The sequence below is a fragment of the Rhododendron vialii genome, chromosome 1a, assembly GCF_030253575.1.
Source record: "Rhododendron vialii isolate Sample 1 chromosome 1a, ASM3025357v1".
NCBI lineage: Eukaryota > Viridiplantae > Streptophyta > Magnoliopsida > Ericales > Ericaceae > Rhododendron > Rhododendron vialii.
Window position 1 is genome coordinate 3,144,079 of NC_080557.1, and position 21,342 is coordinate 3,165,420.

General features: G+C 36.9%; 1 protein-coding gene across 2 annotated transcripts; it reads right to left on the reverse strand.

The window, feature by feature from the left end:
• Positions 1-274: 274 nt before the first annotated feature.
• LOC131303520 (ubiquitin carboxyl-terminal hydrolase 23) lies at positions 275-10,072 on the reverse strand. Of its 2 annotated transcripts, XM_058330416.1 has the most exons (12): positions 9,458-10,037; positions 8,718-8,832; positions 8,041-8,154; positions 7,408-7,580; positions 6,910-7,236; positions 6,272-6,397; positions 2,611-3,321; positions 2,383-2,459; positions 2,227-2,275; positions 1,466-2,126; positions 1,262-1,355; positions 275-762 (listed from the first exon to the last, which is right to left on the reverse strand). In XM_058330416.1, exons 1-12 carry the CDS (start codon positions 9,800-9,802, stop codon positions 603-605), a joined length of 2,952 nt encoding a protein of 983 aa, XP_058186399.1. In that variant the 5' UTR covers positions 9,803-10,037; the 3' UTR covers positions 275-602. The 2 variants fall into 2 exon arrangements, with proteins under 2 accessions (XP_058186399.1, XP_058186406.1); XM_058330423.1 differs by lacking the exon at positions 2,383-2,459 and having other exon boundaries at positions 2,227-2,325; positions 9,458-10,072.
• Between the last annotated feature and the right edge of the window lie 11,270 nt (positions 10,073-21,342).

Sequence of the window (21,342 nt, forward strand, 5' to 3'; positions counted from 1 at the left end):
TGGACCATGTGCGTGGAAGGCGTACTTTACAAAAAGGCACCTTTGGCAAATTGAACGTAAATCAAATAATAAAAAGGAAAAGGAAAAAAGGTTAAATTTGAATTGAAAGAACTTAGAACAATGCTACATACACAGACTATGTGCATTGATCCGAACATTTGTTCAGAACCATCCGATGCACATGGGTTCCTTACGATTACTTGCATTGGATGGGTGCACAAATCTGTTGAAAGAGACTTTGTAAGAATTGAAGGAAATGCAGATCTAATTCACCTTTGCATACAACTCCTCTCATTGCTTAACAAACTTAAAAAGTGTCCATTGACTTTGGTTTACCAATCCGGATACAAAATTTAGCTTGCAATATACCAGCTCAAAGCTTGTTACATTCCATAAATAAAAGAAAGCTCTCACAGCTTGTACATTTCCCAACTACTCAGATATTCCCACGTACGAATTGTCCGTACAGATTCCCAAGTTACCCTTTCACAATGAGCAAAACCTGGAAAAAAAATAAAAATAAAAATAAAAACTCTCAAAAGCAAAATTATTCCGCATGCATTCCGCATTACGCACTCTGCTCAGCTCATGATCAACATATTTCATATCCTATAAGGTCGGTTTCCTGAGCTGGACTGGTCCATCTTCACCTTCTTCAACTTGGCCTTCTTGCTCGCAATTGCTTGGAATGGATTTGGTCCACCAAAAACATTCTCCGAGATCCTAACCTTCTTCCTCTTTCCCCTGTCATATTCTTCATCCCTGTTGAATTGGGCAAGGATACATCACTCATAAGATCAAGGGAACAGAAATTTTACAGTTCATATGCAGTCAGCAAAATTATGTCAGTTACAAGTGAAAATAATTTTTCCAATGCCTGCAATATGAGAATTAAGAGAAAGGAAAACATCGGCAAAGCCTTTTCTAAGTATCATTATCACTAATGGCTTTCGGCAAAAATTCTTCCCTAGCTGCATGTCCATGTGCTAAAGAACCCATTAGTACACTGTTAGTTCTTCACATGAATATCAAACCTCTTACCAGTGCTCTGACTGCATTTACTGCAAATTCCACAATCTTCAACTCATTTAATCGGGAAATTAAAAACTTTCCATGTACACAAATGATTGGATTTCAATTAACTTAACAGTTTTGGGTGGTAAGAAAATGGAAAACGAACAAAGCCATTGATTTTACATTTCTAGGGGAATTCATTAAGACAGGGAAATGTGAATGAATATTGAAGAACATATTGACTCACCATTCATCTCCGATGTAACCAACTCTAACAGACTGCACACAACTTGATTCTGTAATGCGAGAAGGAGGCAGTTCTATCCCATCCCAACGTGCAACTGCAGTATAAACAACCACCACCATTGTTTCAAATATTATCTTGTACAGCGAAACTGCGAAATGGTGAGAAATATATCTTTAGCTTCTAATGTAACATAAATTCACTCACCAGTTTTCTCTTCCAAACCTCTGGTAAGCATGCTCATTAAGCCATTTTGGACTGAATCTCCACTACTTTCTTTTGTACCATTAGCACATCGAGCACCCGATTCATTTCCTGTCAGAGGGGAGCGAAAGTTCCTCAGTGGCGGTTTATCTGTTGAAAGCACAGCACCATTTTGAACAATTCTCTCTCTAAATTCTTCATCAATGACCCCCCTCGCTAAATTGTCATCTGAACTTTTAACATTCTTTGCAACAGCAACATCGTCTTTCTTAGTTGAACATGATTTCAAGCCCTTTCCTCGAGAGTGAAGTTTATCATTAAATGACAGTGTCCTGGTTATTTCAGACATTGATGGACTACATTCTGAGTCCATTATGTGCTCTCTAGTTACATTGCCAAACTTTACAACGCGCCGTTTGATCTTTTTGTGCTTCTTCTTCTGCAGGCTTAAATATACCCCAAAAAGGATGCTTGAGCCAAGGTGCACGCTATTAATCGGACACTTTGGAAGCTTCTTCTTCAATTTTTCTTGGCGCTTATGGTCAACAGCCCCATTGTGTGAAGAGATATGCATGGTTTGTATGCCTGATGATCCTACTGATTCAGTAACTCCCTTTCTCTGACCACCATCTCCAAGAGTACTTTCCGTCAACAAACCCTTGGCCTAATATAAATCAAAAAATTCTTAAAACATGAGAAGAACTTAAAAGACTTGACCAACGAATTAATTTCTGAGGTATAATGCATGGAAACAGTATACATACCTGAATGTTTACGCAGCTTGGCTCATCCAATGATTTTACATGGTCAATAAACGCAGATTCTCTCTCATTAGATTTCTGCAATGAAGCCTCACTATGTATCTGGATAATAATAGCATGGTCATGTTAAAAGAGAATTGACGTGCTATATCAACTAGGAATGGGAGGGTAATTGATTTCTGCTCTCCCCTTCTACCATCTGCAATCCCTTTTTGTAATTTACAAACAACATTGCCCTTGCATAGGTGGACAAAGTGAACAAATAAAAGGGGCAATGTTCTAAATTAAATGATTAAGGGAAAAAAAGCAGTTCCGACAAAATAAAAAAGGAGTGGTAAAACCACTAGCTAAAGAACAATGAAAGGGATAGTAAATCACACTCGTTACCTTTTGAGGTGTAGTTTCCGTGATACATGAATCTCCAGCAGAACTTTGGCGGCCATTGAGTTCGGGAGCTATGGTAATTGAGTCACTCATATCTTTCTTGGTACTTGTGTCATTGCTCATATGGGCCTTTGCATTGACAATGCTTTGATCTTTATTGGTTACCAAAACTTGGGCATTGGGCGCTACCACAACCAAATCAGTGTTGTCTTTCTTGGTACATCTCTCCTTGTAGGAATCGCTAGTTTTACCGTCAGTTGTTGCACCCAAAGCATTATTGACAGTCTTGTCAGAGCCCTCAATACAAGCTGATTTTGTTAAATGTTCTCCATTCAGATGCAGAATAGGAAGCCTATTTACTGCATTGTTGGATATTGGCACCTTGGATGAAATTTCTAGTGCAGGACCCTTAGTTTTCTGAATAGAAGCTTCCTTCGTGAAGCTTTCCATCAGTACATCACTGATGATAGCATTGTTCCTGGTTACGGCAGCAGCAGAGTCAATTACTCTTTTATCAATTGGGCCATTTTGAACTGTTTCCTTTGAACCTTGATTTAAAGTGGAATGCATTTTGTTTCCAATGGCATTTGTGATCATGCTTTCTTTCTGAACAAAACCAACATGCTTCTTTAGAGTAGAATTTGTTCTGTCTCGAACGTAGAATAACATATAGGCCTTCTGCTCCAAAACCACCTTTTCACTAACTTGGCGAACCTGATTTCAATACATTATAGTCATTGCAAATCATTGCTCATACAATTCAAAACAATTTAGCATGGGCTGTTGGGACACTATGAAGTATAAACTACAGCCACAAGCAGCAAGCATTCTCCGAAATGTGAGATATACATCGCTGATCAGAATGTGAATTATGATAAACATGGTAGTCTTTTACCAAGGTAATAATCATCATAAAAAAGGAATCACCATTCTTTATGGGCCAGAGGGATATCATAAATCAGTTCATTGAAGCAGCGGAAAAAGTATACACCTTTCTCTGTCATAGCACAGTAATTTTACAACCATAGTATGCTAGTCACCATAATAGTACATGGTTGCGGCAACCATAGCAGACTGTAACATTTAGGGTCAACAACAACGTGTGGAAGCACATTGAACTGTAAATCAATGAATGGTACCATTGAAATGGGACATATTTTTATAAGCCAGGTCCGGAGGAAATGACTCTTGGGAGGTTTTCACTTGCCAAATCCCTTGAGCCTTGTAAAGCCACAATTGAAAGAGCATTCAATCACTAGCATACATCATGTGACCAGAATCCTTTCACTCACTAGCCAATGAATTCCCTTTTAATCCAGAGAGTCATAGCCCACAAGGAAATCAAATGGCTAAAAACCAATGTCCCATGTTGTCACATGAATGCATACTAGGATTGTACATCAAAAAGCTGGCTGCCACTTGAATTACCAAAATAAATTTACCGACAAAAAAAATTGCCACTTGGTTTTGGCCTTTAGTTACCGAAAAACCTTATTCTACATATGACTCCATGACAAGGCCTAGTCCCTTCGTCTTGAAACGGTAACATTACGACGTTTTTATTTTACAGCAAGAACAGTTGGGTTGGAAGCGTTAAATCAAACAAAGCAATATTTTGAAGCGTGGCAACTTCAGACGAACAATATGAGACAACTGCCTGCGTTTATAAGAGCACAGAGTAGTTTTATAAGCGACAAAAGCTAGGCAGCATTTAGTACATGGTCGCAGCAACCGAATATGATCATGGGAGGTTTGCACTCGGCCGACTCCCTTAAGCCTTATAAAGCCTCGCATTGTGATCAAAAAGCACACCCAAGCACTACCTTACATCATGTGACCCAAAATCCCTTATATAATGGACCGTTGAATTTCTTAATAATTCTGATCATAGTTGTCAGAATCGTACGATTCACGATTCGTATCGTACGATTCGATACGATTCGGTGGGTGATCGATACGAATAGGCTACTGAATCGGAAATAGCTGAGAATCGTAAGTGAATCGGTGATTTACGATTCGTATCGTACGATTCGATACGATTCGGTGGGTAATCGATACGAATAGGCTACTGAATCGGAAATAGCTGAGAATCGTAAGTGAATCAGTGAATCGTTGGATTCACTTAAAATTTCCGAAATTCATTTTTTACTCTTGTTTTGCTTCTTTTGTTGTTTGAAAAGGGTTCAAATATTTTTTTAAGGTCTAGTATTGTTATATGTCATCTTTTGTCTATGTTATATGGATAAATAATAAGAAAAATAGATTTATTACGAGAGTGAATCGAAAATGAGGAAGATAAATGAAATATAACAACCCTATAGACCTTCCAAGGGTTTGTTTTGTACTTATAACTCTTTCGTACAAAAAGAACCATAAGTAGGCTTTATGAATCATCATCTCTTGGTAGTTGCAATAGAAGCAAATTACCTAATATTCCACATTATTGTCAAATCATCATTTAGAAGAAAGTATTTATTGATTTAGGCCTAAATCTTTCATGTGTAGTATATATTGTTGTTACCCTAATCAATAAGCATAGGTTTCTATGCATTATAGAAGTCATGACCGAATCAGAGGGATTCACGATTCGATTCACGATTCGAAAAATGACCATTTCGATTCTCGATTTGATTCACGATTTGACAACTATGATTCTGATAGCCCACAAAACTGATAACCAATGAGAAATTCAAATGGCTGAAGCTGAGATCCAACGGGTCATATGAACGCAAACTAGGATTGTGGGATTGCATGATGTAGGACTTCGACAGTAAATCAAGATGCAATACCTTTCTACATGGCCGTATATTCGAAAAATCAGTTCGGGTCAAGAGGATATGACTCATGAGAGATTGCAGTCGACCATTCCCTGAGTCTTGTAAAGCCACCGATCGCAATCAAAAGCACAGCCACACAAAGCACTAGCTGACATCATGTGACCAAAACCGCTAGCTCACGAGCCAATGAATTCTTTATTTTATCCCGATAGCCAACAACACCGATACCCCAAACAAAATTCACTGGATGAAGCTGCTATCTATGTGGTCACATAAATGCAAACTAGGATTGCGTGATGCCGAGTCACCACTTGCTTTTAGGTTTCACACGATCATATTCTCAAAATGATTCCCACAAAAGGCCTAGTCCCTTCATCACTAGAGGACACCTAGCTAGGGGGCTAAGGTACTATACGGGAAGAATTAAGACAATGGCCTAACAATAAGGTTGGCCTCCACTTATCACCCATTGATTCATTCTTTAAACCCAATGTAGACACCAAATAAAGATAATTTTAAATAGAGTCACCAATATGCAATAAAAGAAAGAAAAATAAAGGATTAAAAGTACACCAGGTGTAATCCCTACAAATGAAGGATAATTTAAGGGTCCAAATTCTGAAATATGGAAACCCCCCATTTACAACACTTTCCTCTAAATATTTTAGCAAACTTCTCTCATTCAAAACTTCAAAAGCTATGCTTTCTAACACAAAACGTGGATGAAATGCAAATCCAAATTAAGAAAAAGAAAATTTCATAACTTGGTTTTCCTTAAGCTTGTACTATTAGCAAATTAACAAATCAGCCAAAATCAAGCATACATATATTATATATACCTCTCTACCTCTGACGAAACTCAAAACAAACAGAGAAAACTGTGATACCTGATGGTCATCAAGGGAGTACCACATGCCACTTGATGTGCGAATGTAGCAGTGATAATGGCCAGAATGGGTGCTCCAACCAGCATGAACAAGAACACCATAAAGAGTATACTTCAAATCTCCCTCCTGCCAAATAGAAAGCACCAGTTACCATCATATGCAAAAGTCTCCAAAACATGTAACAGATTTGGTTACTGGATACTTAACAAATGAAATTCCAGCACCAATTTATCCACTTATCAACTTTTGTCCAAGGAAGAGGTAAAGGCATAAACCAATGTAAGTTTCCAATCTATTCCCATTGTACTTCTCATTTGATTCTTATTTCCACATTTCCAAAGCTCTTTTCAAAACTCAATTGCAACGTATGTGTAACATATCGCAAGCCTTACTAATGTATGTGTAACATATCGCAAGCCTTACTCAATGGAACAAATATACTTCGAACAATTAGAAACTTCGTTAATGTCAAAAACTCAAACAGCAAAAAATCCAATGATGTGACAAAATCAAATTTACGGACATAACCATCAACTAAACCATCATTTAATAGCGATATCAGACATAAGAACATCAAAACCTATATAAGACAAGAATATTATAACAGTATAACTGGCTTCAGTAAAAAGTCTACTTACATAGAGACCAGTGACAAAAGGTTTCAAGTCCAATGTTGGACCAAATTGAACTCTCTTGTCAACCTTTTGCCCAGCTTGATGTGCACCAAAGCGCTTTAGATGGATGGTAAGAACATGAGGGGCCTGGTGAATAGTGAGCTGCTTGAGAGCCTTTACTTTGTGCTTGCACTTTTGACACTGGTACTGCCTCTCTCCTCCGTCTAAATATTCTTTGGCAGTGAAGTGTGTGAGTGCCTTGTGCAATGATTCTGCCTTGATGATTTCAAGACTTAAATCTAAGAAGGGATCAAATTTGTCGGAGCAGAAGGAGCATTGCATGCATTTCACCTGAAAAATAATCATACAATTACTGAAGGTAAAAACAGGAGTCCCAAATCCAAATAGATTTCTCTAATATCCTGAAATTTCCCCCAACTATTGCCAGTCCCTAAGCCAGCTGAATTGATTGCCATTCCGAAGGCTAAAATGTCTTCCACAAAGCAAGCAAGAAAAAAGTACCTGGCTACGGAGGCGACCACCAAAGATTTTATGGACCAAACTTTTCTCATAAGCACTTGGTGATTCACTTGATACTCCTGCAGGTAAGCAACATTTGTGCATTGACTCCAGCAAATTAACCATGTACTCATGAGCATCCTCTTGTCTGGCATTTCGGAAGCTCCGAGATATGCCTAATTTGTGGTCAAGGATTTCAAATTCTGAAAACACAAGGGAAATGAAAATATACCATGTGGTGATCATTTTAATTCTATTGGGAGGAGGAGGTGGTTGTAAAGAATAATTTGAGCGTGATAGAAGCTATGCAGGAAATGCGTTCCCGCTGCCCATTAGTGTCCAAACTTGCAAAGTATTTGTAAGCTTAACACAACATCAGTTTGAGAGTAAAACTTCTATTAGCACTCTATCCACAACCCCTCTACTTAACATGCAGAAAGAAAATTTATAAATAACAGAAGAAAAAAGATATTGCTTCCACAGAATTCAAACTTTAAAACTCAAGAACCACAACAAAAGGGCAAAGCAAATAGTTGAGAGTGAAGAATACAACAGTACCGATAAAAATTCAAAACAAAACACTTGCATCTTTAGCATAACTTCAAGAAAGTAATCAACCATAATCATTAAGGATACACCTCAAGTTTGAGACAAGATCATTCGGTGCTAAACTTCTCCCAGGTGGTAATTGCAAGGCACGGCTAACGTGCTTCTGGATAGCACACAAAGCACAAAATCCAGCAGTACGGCCTTCATGAATCAAATGAAACAAGGAAATTATTATAGAAGAAGAATACATGACACTGCTCCAATACAGATATGTGCTATCCAACAAAAAAGAAATAGGAGGAACATACATCATACAAAAATAAGAAAACTTAAAGATGGTAGACCTACAGGAGGGGTTGCCTACCCACGTCTGGTTTCTATAAGATGGTTAACTTAGGATTATGTATAGCTACAATATTACCCAATATTATGAGACATTCTTGCACATAAACTAAAAAATGCATCATGCAAGCACGTGTTTAGAGAATATCTGCATTTAAGGAAATAAAATGCGAATATAAGGATACAGGACAAAGTACAAACTAGAAGAGATCTTCTTGGGTCTTATTTGATTAAAAGTCTCGCCTAAGGTTGAGCCAAGGTCATGTAGAGTTTGTCCCCAGATTATCTCACCCAAGGTTTGTTTTCCGGGTAAATGTACAAGGAAGAAGGAACACAGACATTTAGAATTGTAGAATTGTGAGTTCAGTTCGATGTGTAATTTGCATGCAAGATTCAACGAGTGAGGCGCCAGAGAAACTCACAAGAATTTTGATGCTTCCCACTTTGTAAATATGCTGCCAAAGGCTCTGTGTACGTGAGACATTGTAATACTGAATTGAGGAAGCAAGTATTTCCAAGATTTTTCAGTCCTGCACCCTGTGAAATTCATTCATCCTCCTAATATAAGCAACCCAACAACTTAACAACCAAGGTAATGGCCAATAACTGGATGCGTAGACAAACCTAATAATTAGAGAACCACCATTTCAAAATCCAAATCAGAAAGTTATACATGGGTATGGAGACATGTCGTCAAATAGGATTACAGAAGATATATCATTTTTACATTCAATCCACATACAATTATCAAATTTGTTTTCCAGCTAATGTGAGCTTCTTTTACAAATACAATGCTTATGTGAGCGTCTTCTTTTCTAAATATCATAAACATTTGGATTTTGGAGGATGTAAATGTCCAAATTGGATACAGGGTCGCCATATTGGTCATATATCCTTTTCTCTATTCAAGGACAAGTGTTCCAACCCATTTACTAGCATTTAGAAAAGAGCATGTATGAATACCCTCCTAATTTGGGAGAACACCTCGTGCTCATCACTCATTAACTTTATCAAATACCTAGAGCTATACATGCACATATTCAACTCAACATAACGTAACTAGCTGCAAAAGACCCAAAAACCCATAGACAGAACAATCCAAAGCAAAAACGCCCAAACCCAAACACAGAACAATAATTCCACGTAAGATCAAACAACTCACGATTCTCCTGAAAGTAATCCCGAATCTGAGCTCAGGATCCAACCCGAAATCCAAAAACTCCGACGACGACCCATCTGGCTTATTCTTCCCACCCAGACCCGAAAACCCGCTCCCTTGGCTCGATCCACCGGGCCTGTGAGGATCCGACCTCGTAGGGTTCAGTGTCTCCAACTTAAACCCACCGACGCCGTTGCTGAACCCACTGAAAGGCTTCCTCGCCAAGTGGAAGTCGATTTTCCTGCTGAACGGAGCTCCATCCGTCTTCTTGCTCGGATCCGATGGGTCCGACGAAGTGTCGTTCGGGTTCGTAATGGATTTATACGAATCGAACAGAGTTTCAGCCATGAAAGAGCATCCAAATTCCTCTCTTTCTATTTATACAGATATGCGTATAGATAGAGATACATACATACACACACACAACGCGGTGCTTTTAAGCGCTGTCAAGTGTCGAGCCTCTCTCTCTCTAGAACGGGAGGTGTGGTTTGCGGCTATCGGTGGAGAGAGGGAGGGAGGGAGAGAGAGAGAGTGAGGAGGAGGCGGAAGAGAGCACCATTAAACCCTACGAAATAGTGTAGTAACGGTGGGGTGAGTTGCGGAGGATTATTACTCCCATTTCTGGGGGTCTTTGTGGCATAGGGTAGGATTACTGGTTAAATTACAGCCAGTAGATAGGTGACACTTCAGCCGACAAGGGGTTTTTATGTCATTTCAATTGAAGGTTTGAAAGAGTATTACTAGTACTATTATAAGGTCATCCACAATGGCATAATCAAAAATGGATAACCAAAAGTTGACACATCAGCTTTTGATTATCCATTTAAGAGGTTATTAAGCTTAATAATGTTGAGGTCCACAATGGTCACTTCTAGTCCATAACTAAAATAAGAGATACACTACAATTTCACTCTCTCTCCCCTTGTGTTTTCCACCATTGATCACTTCCCTCCATTACATTTTTTTTTTTTGCAAAAATCTATCAATTTTCTCCTTTAATTTTGGAAAAAAAAATTGATGACTTCCTTCTCTAATATTATAAATTTGGAAAAAAAATCATGTACTAAAAAAAAAAAAACAGGTGTTCTTAAATTTCTAAAAAAATGTAAGGTTCTTCATGTACTCAACCACAAAGAGAGGAACGAAAAAAATAAAATAAAAAATAAAAAAAATGAAATATCTTAATCCGGTGACAATGAGTTGAATTGTAAATGATTGAAAGATATGAGCTTTACTTTTGGAGGAAAAGAAAAAGAAAGAGTTTGTGGATGAAGAAAATGAGATATAGAGCAAGCGAAGAAAATAAGAAGAAAATACCATTTGAAACACGCGTGTACATAAATTTTAGAACCAGTTAACTTATGTGGTGTGAGATCCACAAATTTTGATTATAGAAAAGGGTTGCTAGTTTTGGTTATTCAAAGTCCAAAATTTGATTATTTATAAGAATGTTGTTAAGTTTGATTATACCATTGTAAGTCATCTTTTACCCAAATATTGTTAACTTTAAAAATAATTTGCTTTTGATTATGCCACTGTGGATGGCCTAAGGCTTTCGACAATAAGGCAGGAAAATGACCAAAAAAAAAATTATATATACATATTGTGTTAAAGTAACTTGAATTTTTTTTAAAATGTACTGAAAAATGTGTTTTTTTATATATATATATTTTCCTTGATTATTCACAACCAAGTGCAGGGGCAGGTCTGGATTTTAGTTCAGTGGTAACAAAAGCGTGCTAAAAAATACTCTATTTTTTGGGCCTTGAAAAAGTGCATTGAAAAATATTTTTTATTTTGGTTTTGCATTTTGAGAAATGATATTTTTGATGTAATAAGTGGAAATAGATTGATAAAGAAACCTATTAAGAATCGTGCAGAAAGTAAAAAATAGCTTTCAAAATAGTAAGTGAACAAAGGCAAAGCTCCATACAAGCTCAACATATTAATATATTTGTTTGAGAATCTCTTGGGCCTAATCTATTTCATTTTGTTGAGTATATATTATACAGTATTTTTTCACAGACTAAGGATAATTTTTCATTCATTTTGGTTACGTGTAAAAAGTTCTTCGCCAACAATATTTAAGAAAAATCAAATATATATGTAAAAATACCATTAAATTAGTCAATTTTTGAACTCAAGGAATTCACTTGATCCTAACGATACTCCTATATCGGAGCCACCCGAGACCCAATAAGTTGTCAAACAACATAAATGATACTCCGTATATATTATTATTTATATTTATATTTATATTTATATATTTATAAAACACAATGGTGTATGGACAAGTTGTTGCAATGGTTGAGATTGAATTGGTTCAATGGTTGAAGTGAAATTTCCCTTCTATTAAATTGTTCAGCCTCTTTCGTTTAATTACATAATTGTCACCGATCAAAATTACACCCACTTTCAAATTTGAAACCCTACTTCAGAAGAGTTCTCCTTCTCTCTCTTTGATCCCACACAAACACTACCTCACCCAGACCATCTCTCTTCTTCTCATGCGCCCTTTTCTCCTTCACCGTCCTCCACCACTCACGACGACACTGACCCACCTTTCAAGCTCTCCACAATCAAGACCCTCTCGCCCCTCACTAGCTTTTGCTCATGGTTCGAATCTAGCGGCAGGGTACAAATCAATTCCAATCAAGGTGGGTAGTGCCGTAGGCACGGGTAAGCATTAGTATATATATAATATACCGGGGCGGTTCCGGGGACCTTTAAAAAAATCTCTAAAAAAACTCCTCCAAGTTCTCAATCGAATTTTGATGATCCAAGTCGCTCAATATAATCAGAGCGTGATTTTAAGGGCAGTTGAGAAAAATCAGCAAAAAAATGACCGAGAATTACTTCATCCGAACAGTTTTTTATTGAATTTTATTGAACGGTTCAATAAAAAATTACTCAAACCAAGCCCTTCCCGGTTATTTTTTTTGTCAATTTCTGGCAGGCACCCTTAAAATCACGTTCTGAATACATTGAGCGACTCGAATCATCAAAATTTGATGGGGAACTATGAAATTAAGATTTGGGAGGTTTTTTTAGAGTTTTTTTAAGGGTCCTCGGAACCACCCGATATTCATTTATATATATATATTATCCGAACCGATAATTTTTTAGATTTCTATTTTTTGGGTTTTTTGTAGTATATTTATTTCCGCACGTGTCTAAAAGCTGTGGTGGCAAAATTGGAAATGTTAAGGTGGATCCAGGAAGAGATTGCGCTGCAGTTGGTATCACTTCGGCAGAAAGTTCACCCACACAGACGATTCATGCACAAATTGTGCACATATTTTGTTTTGGGGCTCACCATAGATTCTATACAAATGATCCAAGCCGTTAATTAAATGTAAAATCATCTCAATTCGATACTTGAAAAGTGCTCGATCAAATTCGTTAAACTTTTCATTATCTTGAAATATGAGTGAAAATTTAGATGATTTGATCGAGCCCTTATATATATTGGATTGATCTGATTTATTACGAGAACTCTCAAAAAAATATTTTACATTTAATGAACGGCTTGAATCTTTTTTATAGAATCCATAGTAGATCCCACGATAAAATCTATGCACAATCTGTAAATAAAATTGTCGGTGTTGGTAGATTTGGATTCCGGACCCGTGGACCGATGAAAGACAAGTCATTGTGTCACGTGCGTGTTTTTTGTGATCAGAATGCCACCTCCTCAAAAAGAAATGGTGGGAAATAATTTTTTCCATTCCCTTTCTACTAATGGCACTTTCTTTTTGTCTTTTAGTTGAGTGGATTTATTAAATTACCTCTCAATTCAATGTTATAAATTTTTGCAAAAATGCATGGATTATTTTGTAAATTCACATACTTCAAGACAGAAAGGAGAATGCGAATGGTAAAAAAAGGAGCGGTAAAATCATGTCTAAAAAATGGAAGAGGATTTTCATCCTCTACTGTAGGAGAGGAATTTTTTTGAACCAATCTAATTTCAGCCTTTCTCAGCCTCGTCCAGGGCTCACATCAGAGGTCAGTGAATCAAATCCTTCAATATTTTCAGAGCTCGTGGATAGTTAACCATGGTAAAAGTTCTTTTTCTCCTTTCGATAACTCAAGTATCCGAGCCAATTTTCGCACACCTCAACTAATCTCGACGGACCAATAACCATGGTAAAAATTAAGTTAGGCCTAGATTTCTAAAGTACCAAAATCTACGGGATGAGCTTTTTTGGGTCACTAACAAGCTTGTTTTCTCACAAAATACAAAGAAACTTTTTAACACTTTTAGGAAACCCACCCTTATCGCATATTGATAAAAGGGAAAAAAACTGAAATGGTTCTTATAGTTAAGTGTTTGTGTCAACTTGGTTCCTGTAGTTGTAATTGGCTCAATTTATACTCTGTACTTTTCATTTTGTTCCAACTTGGTCCAATTACTAACCGCCGTTAGTCTGCTGTTAGTCCTTTTAACAGCAAAATCAAATGGCCCCTTTTTTGGGGATTAAAACAGTAATTCTCTCATTCCCCTCTTGCCCTAATATTAGGGGTGAGCACGGGTTGGGCGGTCGGGTTTGACCCTCGAACTTGACCCGATATGGCGGATAACAAATGTTTTAGGCCCGCAAACCGAACCGAAAAGGGGTAAGAATCGTCCGCGATCCCGATTCTTTACGTCACGTCAGGTCGGGTCTGACTAAAAATCGAATTTATCTTCATGAATTGGTCGGGTCAAGTAAGAAACGCACCAACCCGGAACCCGAACCAAAATCTGATTTTTAACAGAAAATGAATACGTACCCGTTCGAAGCACATATTCGACCCCGCCCGGGACCTTTCAGGTCGGGTCGAGTCCGCGGGTGGACGAGTTTTTTGCACAGGCCTACCTAATATACCTCTGAACCGAAACACAGCTCATTCTTCCATTCTCCATATTGATAAGGAGACACCTGAGAAGAAATTTGGCTATAGTTTTCTGCAAAAAGTTGCCCTCTAATTCAGCATTTTCATGATCAGCCATGAGGCAACATAATCACTGGTATTGTCTACCTGTTTAACTTGTAGACAAATAATGAGATGCCTTATTTTTCTGCATAGTACTGAAAATGCATGTAGAACCATGTTCAAAAGTCACAATATGATATAGATCCAAAGTCACAACACGATAAAGAACCATGTCCAAAAGTCAAAATATTACATAAACTCAGGAGTTGTTAGGCTAAATAAGCCTAGTGGCTTAATTTTTTGTCGTTATTCAATTTTTTCCGCATTTGTTAGTTTTTTTATAATTTTTTTCAGAATTATTGCTTCGTCATAATGAGAGGAACCGAAAAAATAAAAAATTAGCATCAAAATCCATTTTTTTTGAATAAAGACAAAAAAATTGACTTATTGGTTTAGTTTTGTCTTTCTTAGCTTATTTTTGTCTTTATTTAAAAAGACTAACTGCGGACTAACGACAGTTAGCAATTGGACCAAATTGGAACAAAATAGAAAGTACAGAGTATAAATCGAGCCAATTACAACTACAGGAACCAAGTTGACACAAACATTTAATTACAGGGACCATTTCGATTTTTTTCCCTTTCGATTTTTTTCCCTTGATAAAATAATAATTTAGAACACTCTTATCTTAAACAAAGAGTTAAGTTAGGCAATAATTTGTCAAGCCTATTGCCATGTGTTTTTTTCACGATGATTCGGTATTATCGCGGATATTATAGTAATTGAAGTTTTCTAGAAAATTTCAAATTTCACACCTTTTGTTGCTACTATGTGTTTTATTTTTTTTAAAAGGCTTCTCTACAATTTTAAAGTCATCCCGTATCTGTCATTGCAATATCATTTTAGCTCGTAAATGGAATGTCAAAATGAAGTATATTCTCGGGGAAGCTAACTTTGTAGCCTATGGTTTGGCCAAAATAACATCAAAGTTTGATGGACTTTTGCATGAGTTTCCATTTTTACCACTTTTGTAGAGTCCCACATCGTATTCCAAGGGAAAAAGGAAGTGGAATATAAGTAAAGGCCGAGCCGCTACTGTATAAATTGAGGTTAACTTTTGAGCCACATGGTTGGGCTAAGAGTTATGCAGCTCAGCTAGAGTGGGTTGTTACAACCTTTTGTAGACCACGCTTTTGTATAGCCCACCGTCTTCATATAAAGAAAAACTACTCGTTGAGATTAAAAAAAAAACGGTGCCAAAGGGCTTGAAACCCAATAATATTTCCTAGTCCTTTCTTGTAAGAGGTCAGGGCTCAAGTCTCGTTGCGGACGTTTGCGGTCCAGACAATGGACAGCATGTGAGTTAACTTACTCTACCATTTGAATTTACGTATAGTTGTTTTCAAAATGTTCCTTTACTTGGTTTGGCAGGCCTCTGGTCCGTTTAAATGAGTGCTTCCTTTTATGAATGAGCCCAACCCGGTGCCGGTTTGCAAGCCTATCTAATTTTTGGGCCCAATCTTTTAAGGAACTACTAGTTGGAAAGACCGCGGCCGATTATGAAGGGCTGCTCTCGGTCCGGATCGGATTCCTAAAAATTCGAGGACGTCTTGTGGTTGCTTTGAGACATTTTATATGCTTTATAAGCACCACATCAATCCACAAGCAGACGTGACGACTCCATCATTTTGTGTAGAGAAGGGAGATATGATATAACTTCGTTTACATTCATGTTAATTTTCTCACAAATAACGTACGCATAAAGCTCTATAAGTTAGACGGTTCAAATCATCAAAATAAGATGACGGTGGGGTCCATGGTGTTAAGCTGCATTGCTTCGTCATCTTGTGACATATTTGTTTGTTAGATTGTTAGTATCAAACCCTTATCATCTCAGTACAATCTGCAAGTATTAGGGAATGTACAACTTTATTTTCTTATTTCCTTATAACACGTAGCGAATCCAAACCCAACCAGGTCAATTGAAAACCGATCGCTTATCATCTCACCAAACCGCACGTGTTAGTGAAGCTAAGGTACAATTTTATTTTCTTGTATCACATAGCAAGCCTATGCGTCAAAGAGTCAACATAGACTTGACCCACTTTAACTCTGCCCCGACAAGTTGTTAGACTTGGCTTACTCAACCTTTGCCCAACACAGATAAATGTCACGACTAGGTTAGTTATTATAGACATGTTTATATACCACGTTAGAGCAAGTTTATCAGAACAGCTAAACAATCTTTTTTAGTTATTTTATCTATTTAAGTCTTCAAAATGGGCCTGTAGCAGAATAGGTAAAAGGTGCTATAAGATGCATTTCTAAACAGTGCGTCGCTACCTTTACCGAAGCTACTGTTCACGCTGCTGCAATTTTTTATTCTTTTTCCTCCTCCTGTTCACGCTGCTGCAATTTTTTATTTTTTTTCCTCCTCCTCCCCTCTCTCTCTTTCTTTCTCTCTCATTTAAAAAGAGTGAAAAATCTATATTTTAATAGGTGTTAGGTAAAATAGATAGTGTTGGTGTAGTTGTGAAAGAAAAAGTTGATAGGTAAAATAGAATTGTGTACTATTCACAAGGTAGTTTAGCTAATTATTGGTGTACTTGCTCTTAGTTGCAGAATATAGCCACGATGTTTAACATCCGCGACTTTGGAGTTGGTCTCTGATGGCTCGGTGACAGATCTTGCGACCACTGATTTTGGGCGAAGACCAAATTGAGGGGGTGTTTTTTTGATTTTTTTTTTGTTTGTTTCCGTTGTTTTTTCCTTCCCCTCCCTTTGTGCAGTGTTTTTTTTTTTTGGTTTACGATACGAAGTTTATATTTCATCCATGCCTTTTTCATGGTTTGAGTTGGGTTTACTTATGGGATCATCTACCACTACGTCTTTGAGTGGCTTCATACCTGACCTCGTTGTTGGTTTACTTCTGCAATGTGTCATTGAGCCTCAAAGTGCATGTGCTCGTGTCTAGTCTTTAGTAGTTTTTGTTCTTTCATGTACCTTGTGATGAAATCTCTAAAATGCCTTCGGATTTTTGAAATGAAATTGCCTACTGAGATAACAAGCATAAGATAACCACAACAATTACTTGAATTACATTAACCTATATATATATATATATATAATACGGGGTGTTTCCGGGGACACCCAAAAAAATACCTAAAAAAAACTGCTCAAATTAAGCCTTTCCCGATCATTTTTTTTGCTAATTTCTCGCGGGCACCCTTAAAATCACATTCTGCACACATTGAACGGTTCGGATCATAAAAATTTGATCGGAAACTATGAGATTAAGATTTGGAGTGTTTTTTAAGGTGTCTATTGAACCATCCCGATATATATATGCTCACAATCAAAACAAGCTCAACTAACAGCTTCTTTAAGGGTCCAAATAAATAAACGGAAAACCTTAGTCAAGAGAAGAAATAATCAATCTTTGCTTTTGTTAAACATTGATCTCCCGACCTTTTATTTAAAAGAGTACAAGGGCTGCAAAATGAGCTAACCCAATTGATGATTTCGATGCAAATATAAAGTGTGACCAAACATGGTCGCTTTCTTCTTTTCCCCCCACTAAACTTGGTCTTGAAAAGAGCTGAAAGAAGCCGACCCCCATACTCATCAGATAGTGTCTTGAAGTCAAATTTCTAGAGTTTTCTTCTAATCAAACTTTATTGCGTTCTTCTTCTTCTTCTTTTTTTTTTTTTACTCGATAGATGTCTAGCTTATTTCTAGCGAATGGAGAAAGCTATAGGTACCGTTAAGCAGCATACGGATCAGGTAAGCCAAAAGGTCGTTAGCCTCCACACCAAACACTCGCGCTCCTAGCGAGAATCGAACCATCATCTTTCATGTAGAAGAGATGAGGAATTGTCATTGGGCTACAAGCCCGTTATGCAACTTTATCGCGTTCAAGCCCCGCTACATTATTTTCTTGGAATTGAGTAAAAAATTTCAATGTTTATCTGTGATTGGCTGGATCTCAATTCTCATACATATCCCTTTAACAACCAAGTGGAATTTGAATTTTTGGACGCTTACCAGCAGCCTGCCCAATTGATAAGGTGGGTTGACCCAATCTGGACTGACCCACTCATATTCTCTCTAGAAATTTGACTTGTATTTTGGGTTTTGGAGAAGACGGAGAGGGAAATCATGATCAGGGGCGGCTCCAAGATTTTCATTTAGTGGTGGCAAAAACATAAAGGGCTTGTTCATTTTGGGTAATCAAAACTTTGCACACGGTCTTTAATAAATTTTCTCTCTATCTCTATCCGCTCATTACTCTAAAAAATCTCTCTCAAAACCCAAAACGAACAAGGTCAAAGAGAAATTTTGTGAACATATTTATTTTGATTTAAAATTTACTTGGCTTAGTTTATTTTATATTGTCGAGCTACATCATCTACTTGCTCATAAATTTCTGCATAATTTTGATTTATTTTAGCTTCGTAAGAGTAATTCAGTGCCAACAATATAAGGGGTTTGAGCTTAAAAAAAATAAAAAAGAAAAACCATGGTATAGTGGTACTATGCCAGTCAAATTAAATAGAACTATTTGATCCTTAGCATGAATGGGGTGAATGGTTGGTGGATGGTTGGGCGCCTATTGATAAGAACATCAAGCTAATTGCATATAGATAAAAAAGAAGTACAGAAAACTTGACTTCTTGTCGCAATTGGTATGGTAGATATAAGCCATTTTCTCAAGTCTAATCACTTGATTAAATTCAAACTGATACTACATCACTAGTCTAACCCATTTTTACGTTTGCCATTTTTTCACTATCGATTCGATTGAGCTCGAGACATTGTAGTACCGTAAGATGTACGCTACATCACTTTGATTATAACAGGTTCTTTTGAATTTGGAACTAATCAATTTAGAGTCCGTTCGATTAGAGTGAAAACGATAAAAATAAATAAAAATACAAGGAGGAGAAAAAAAAACATTTTTCTCGTGTTTGATTAGTATGTAAATAGTATAAAATGCTGGAACTTATATTTTCTTGCTAAAAACATAAGAATATTTTCTATTTTCTTGTGAAAGGTGTCATCTCATATGAAAGTTCCTATTATATCCATAATTTTTCCTTTCCTATACATCATGATCCATATTCAATGTTAAGGGTAAGTTAGTAACTAAAGATATTCTCTTGCGAGGTTCTTATAAACTTTTCATTCTAATCAAATGGGAAAATAAATCTTTCTTTAATTTCTTTTACTTCACATTCTTTCATTTTCACTTTCCAGCGCAATTTTCTTTCAAATCAAACGGACCTAGGGATTCAAGGTCATCATCTATCATGAATTCGTAGAGAAATTTATTGAAAGAAAAAGAAAGCTATAAAGATACTATCATAAAAGTAATTTAATTTCTTCACGTCACTATAATCTCATCTTTTCTTTGTTGTCTTTTGCTTTTCCCCGACATTAGATTTCACAAATACATTATCCAAACACAGAACAAGGTTTCAGACTTTGTTGATATCTAACTATCAATTTATTTTTTTGATAACTCTACAAATCCTAAGGGATCAATCCCACGGACCATTTGCGAGAGTCGCAATTAAAAAAAAGGCTTATCTCCAAGAGATACTCTCCCAAAGGATAAATCTTTGGAAGAGTATATATTCCTTGGTTTTGCTGCGCGTAGTGGCCCCACACACCATGCAGCAGTTAATTTCAAAGTACACAGTAGCCAGGAATTGAACCTTGGTGCCCAGCCTTGGTATGTTTCAACCTCAAATGAGCAGCCCCCTCCTTGACCAACTGCACTACACCCCTAGGGGCAAGGTTCTAATTAAAGTCAGAGCAAAGCTCTGTATGAAGCTCTGTATGGACTGACTTCAAAAGAGTTAATAGCACTTGAAAGGTTTCAAACATAAAATTTCAAGAGAGAACAAACTCTTAAGTCCGAAGGCCTGATCATTAGGCCAACCGTGGGGTTTCTTAACTATCAATTTATTTGGCAGATTTAGGCAAGAGACACAATAATTGGACGGAGTTACTTTGAAAGCAAGGCAAACTTAAAAATGATGATACCATAAGTTTGAAGTAAGATTCATTGTTTAAGCTCAAAGGAAGAAACATGTGTGTACCCATGAATCATAGTCCAGAGCCACCCACTAAAGTGATCACCAGAATTTTGTATCCAAATTCTCAGCAACATTAGTATATTGGAATTAGAAGTTTCTTCTTCTTTTTTTTTTTCTTTATGTTTTTTGGTGAGTAGGTTTTTGCGTTTTTTGTTTTGTACCGCTACCTATTTGCAGAGCCGGTCCTCAGCCAGGCCCTTGAAAATTACGAAATTTCAAGCGCCCCTCCTATATATATATTTTGGTACCCTTTACAATCGTCCAACAAAAAAATGACCCCATTGTTTAGGCTTTTGAAAAGTCAGGACCGACCTTGCATATTTGAGCATTTTTCCCCACCGTTTGGTTAAAAAGTTACATATTAGTTTCAAGTAGTTGACCCGATTGACCTGCGACAAATTGTTTTTCTTTCTGGTTGGTCAAGAGACTCAGGACAAATTCTTTTGTAGGTCAAAATATTAACTATAAAGTCTATAATTATATATAATGTCGGGAGTTTATATGTTGCATTTATCCGCCACTGCGTGCTCAAGGCCCAATCCATCTTTGAGAAATAACTGCAGAAAGTTCATCACATCACTTGAGCACAATATAAATTGAATGAACTTACATGCACTGTTAGACAATCACATGAATTTTTATAAGAAAAGAAGGTCCAAAACTTTTTCCCACATCGTGATAATATCATAAATTTATATTGTACACATTGATATAGCAAAAAATATGAAAATGGCCCGACCTTTTGTTTCCTTTTTGCAATTTAATTTTCCATTTTCGTTTTCATTTTCAAAAATTAAGAGATGAAAAGAAATGAAGCCGTGCTAGAAATGAACAATTCGGTGCCGTTCTAATTGTTAACATTTCAAA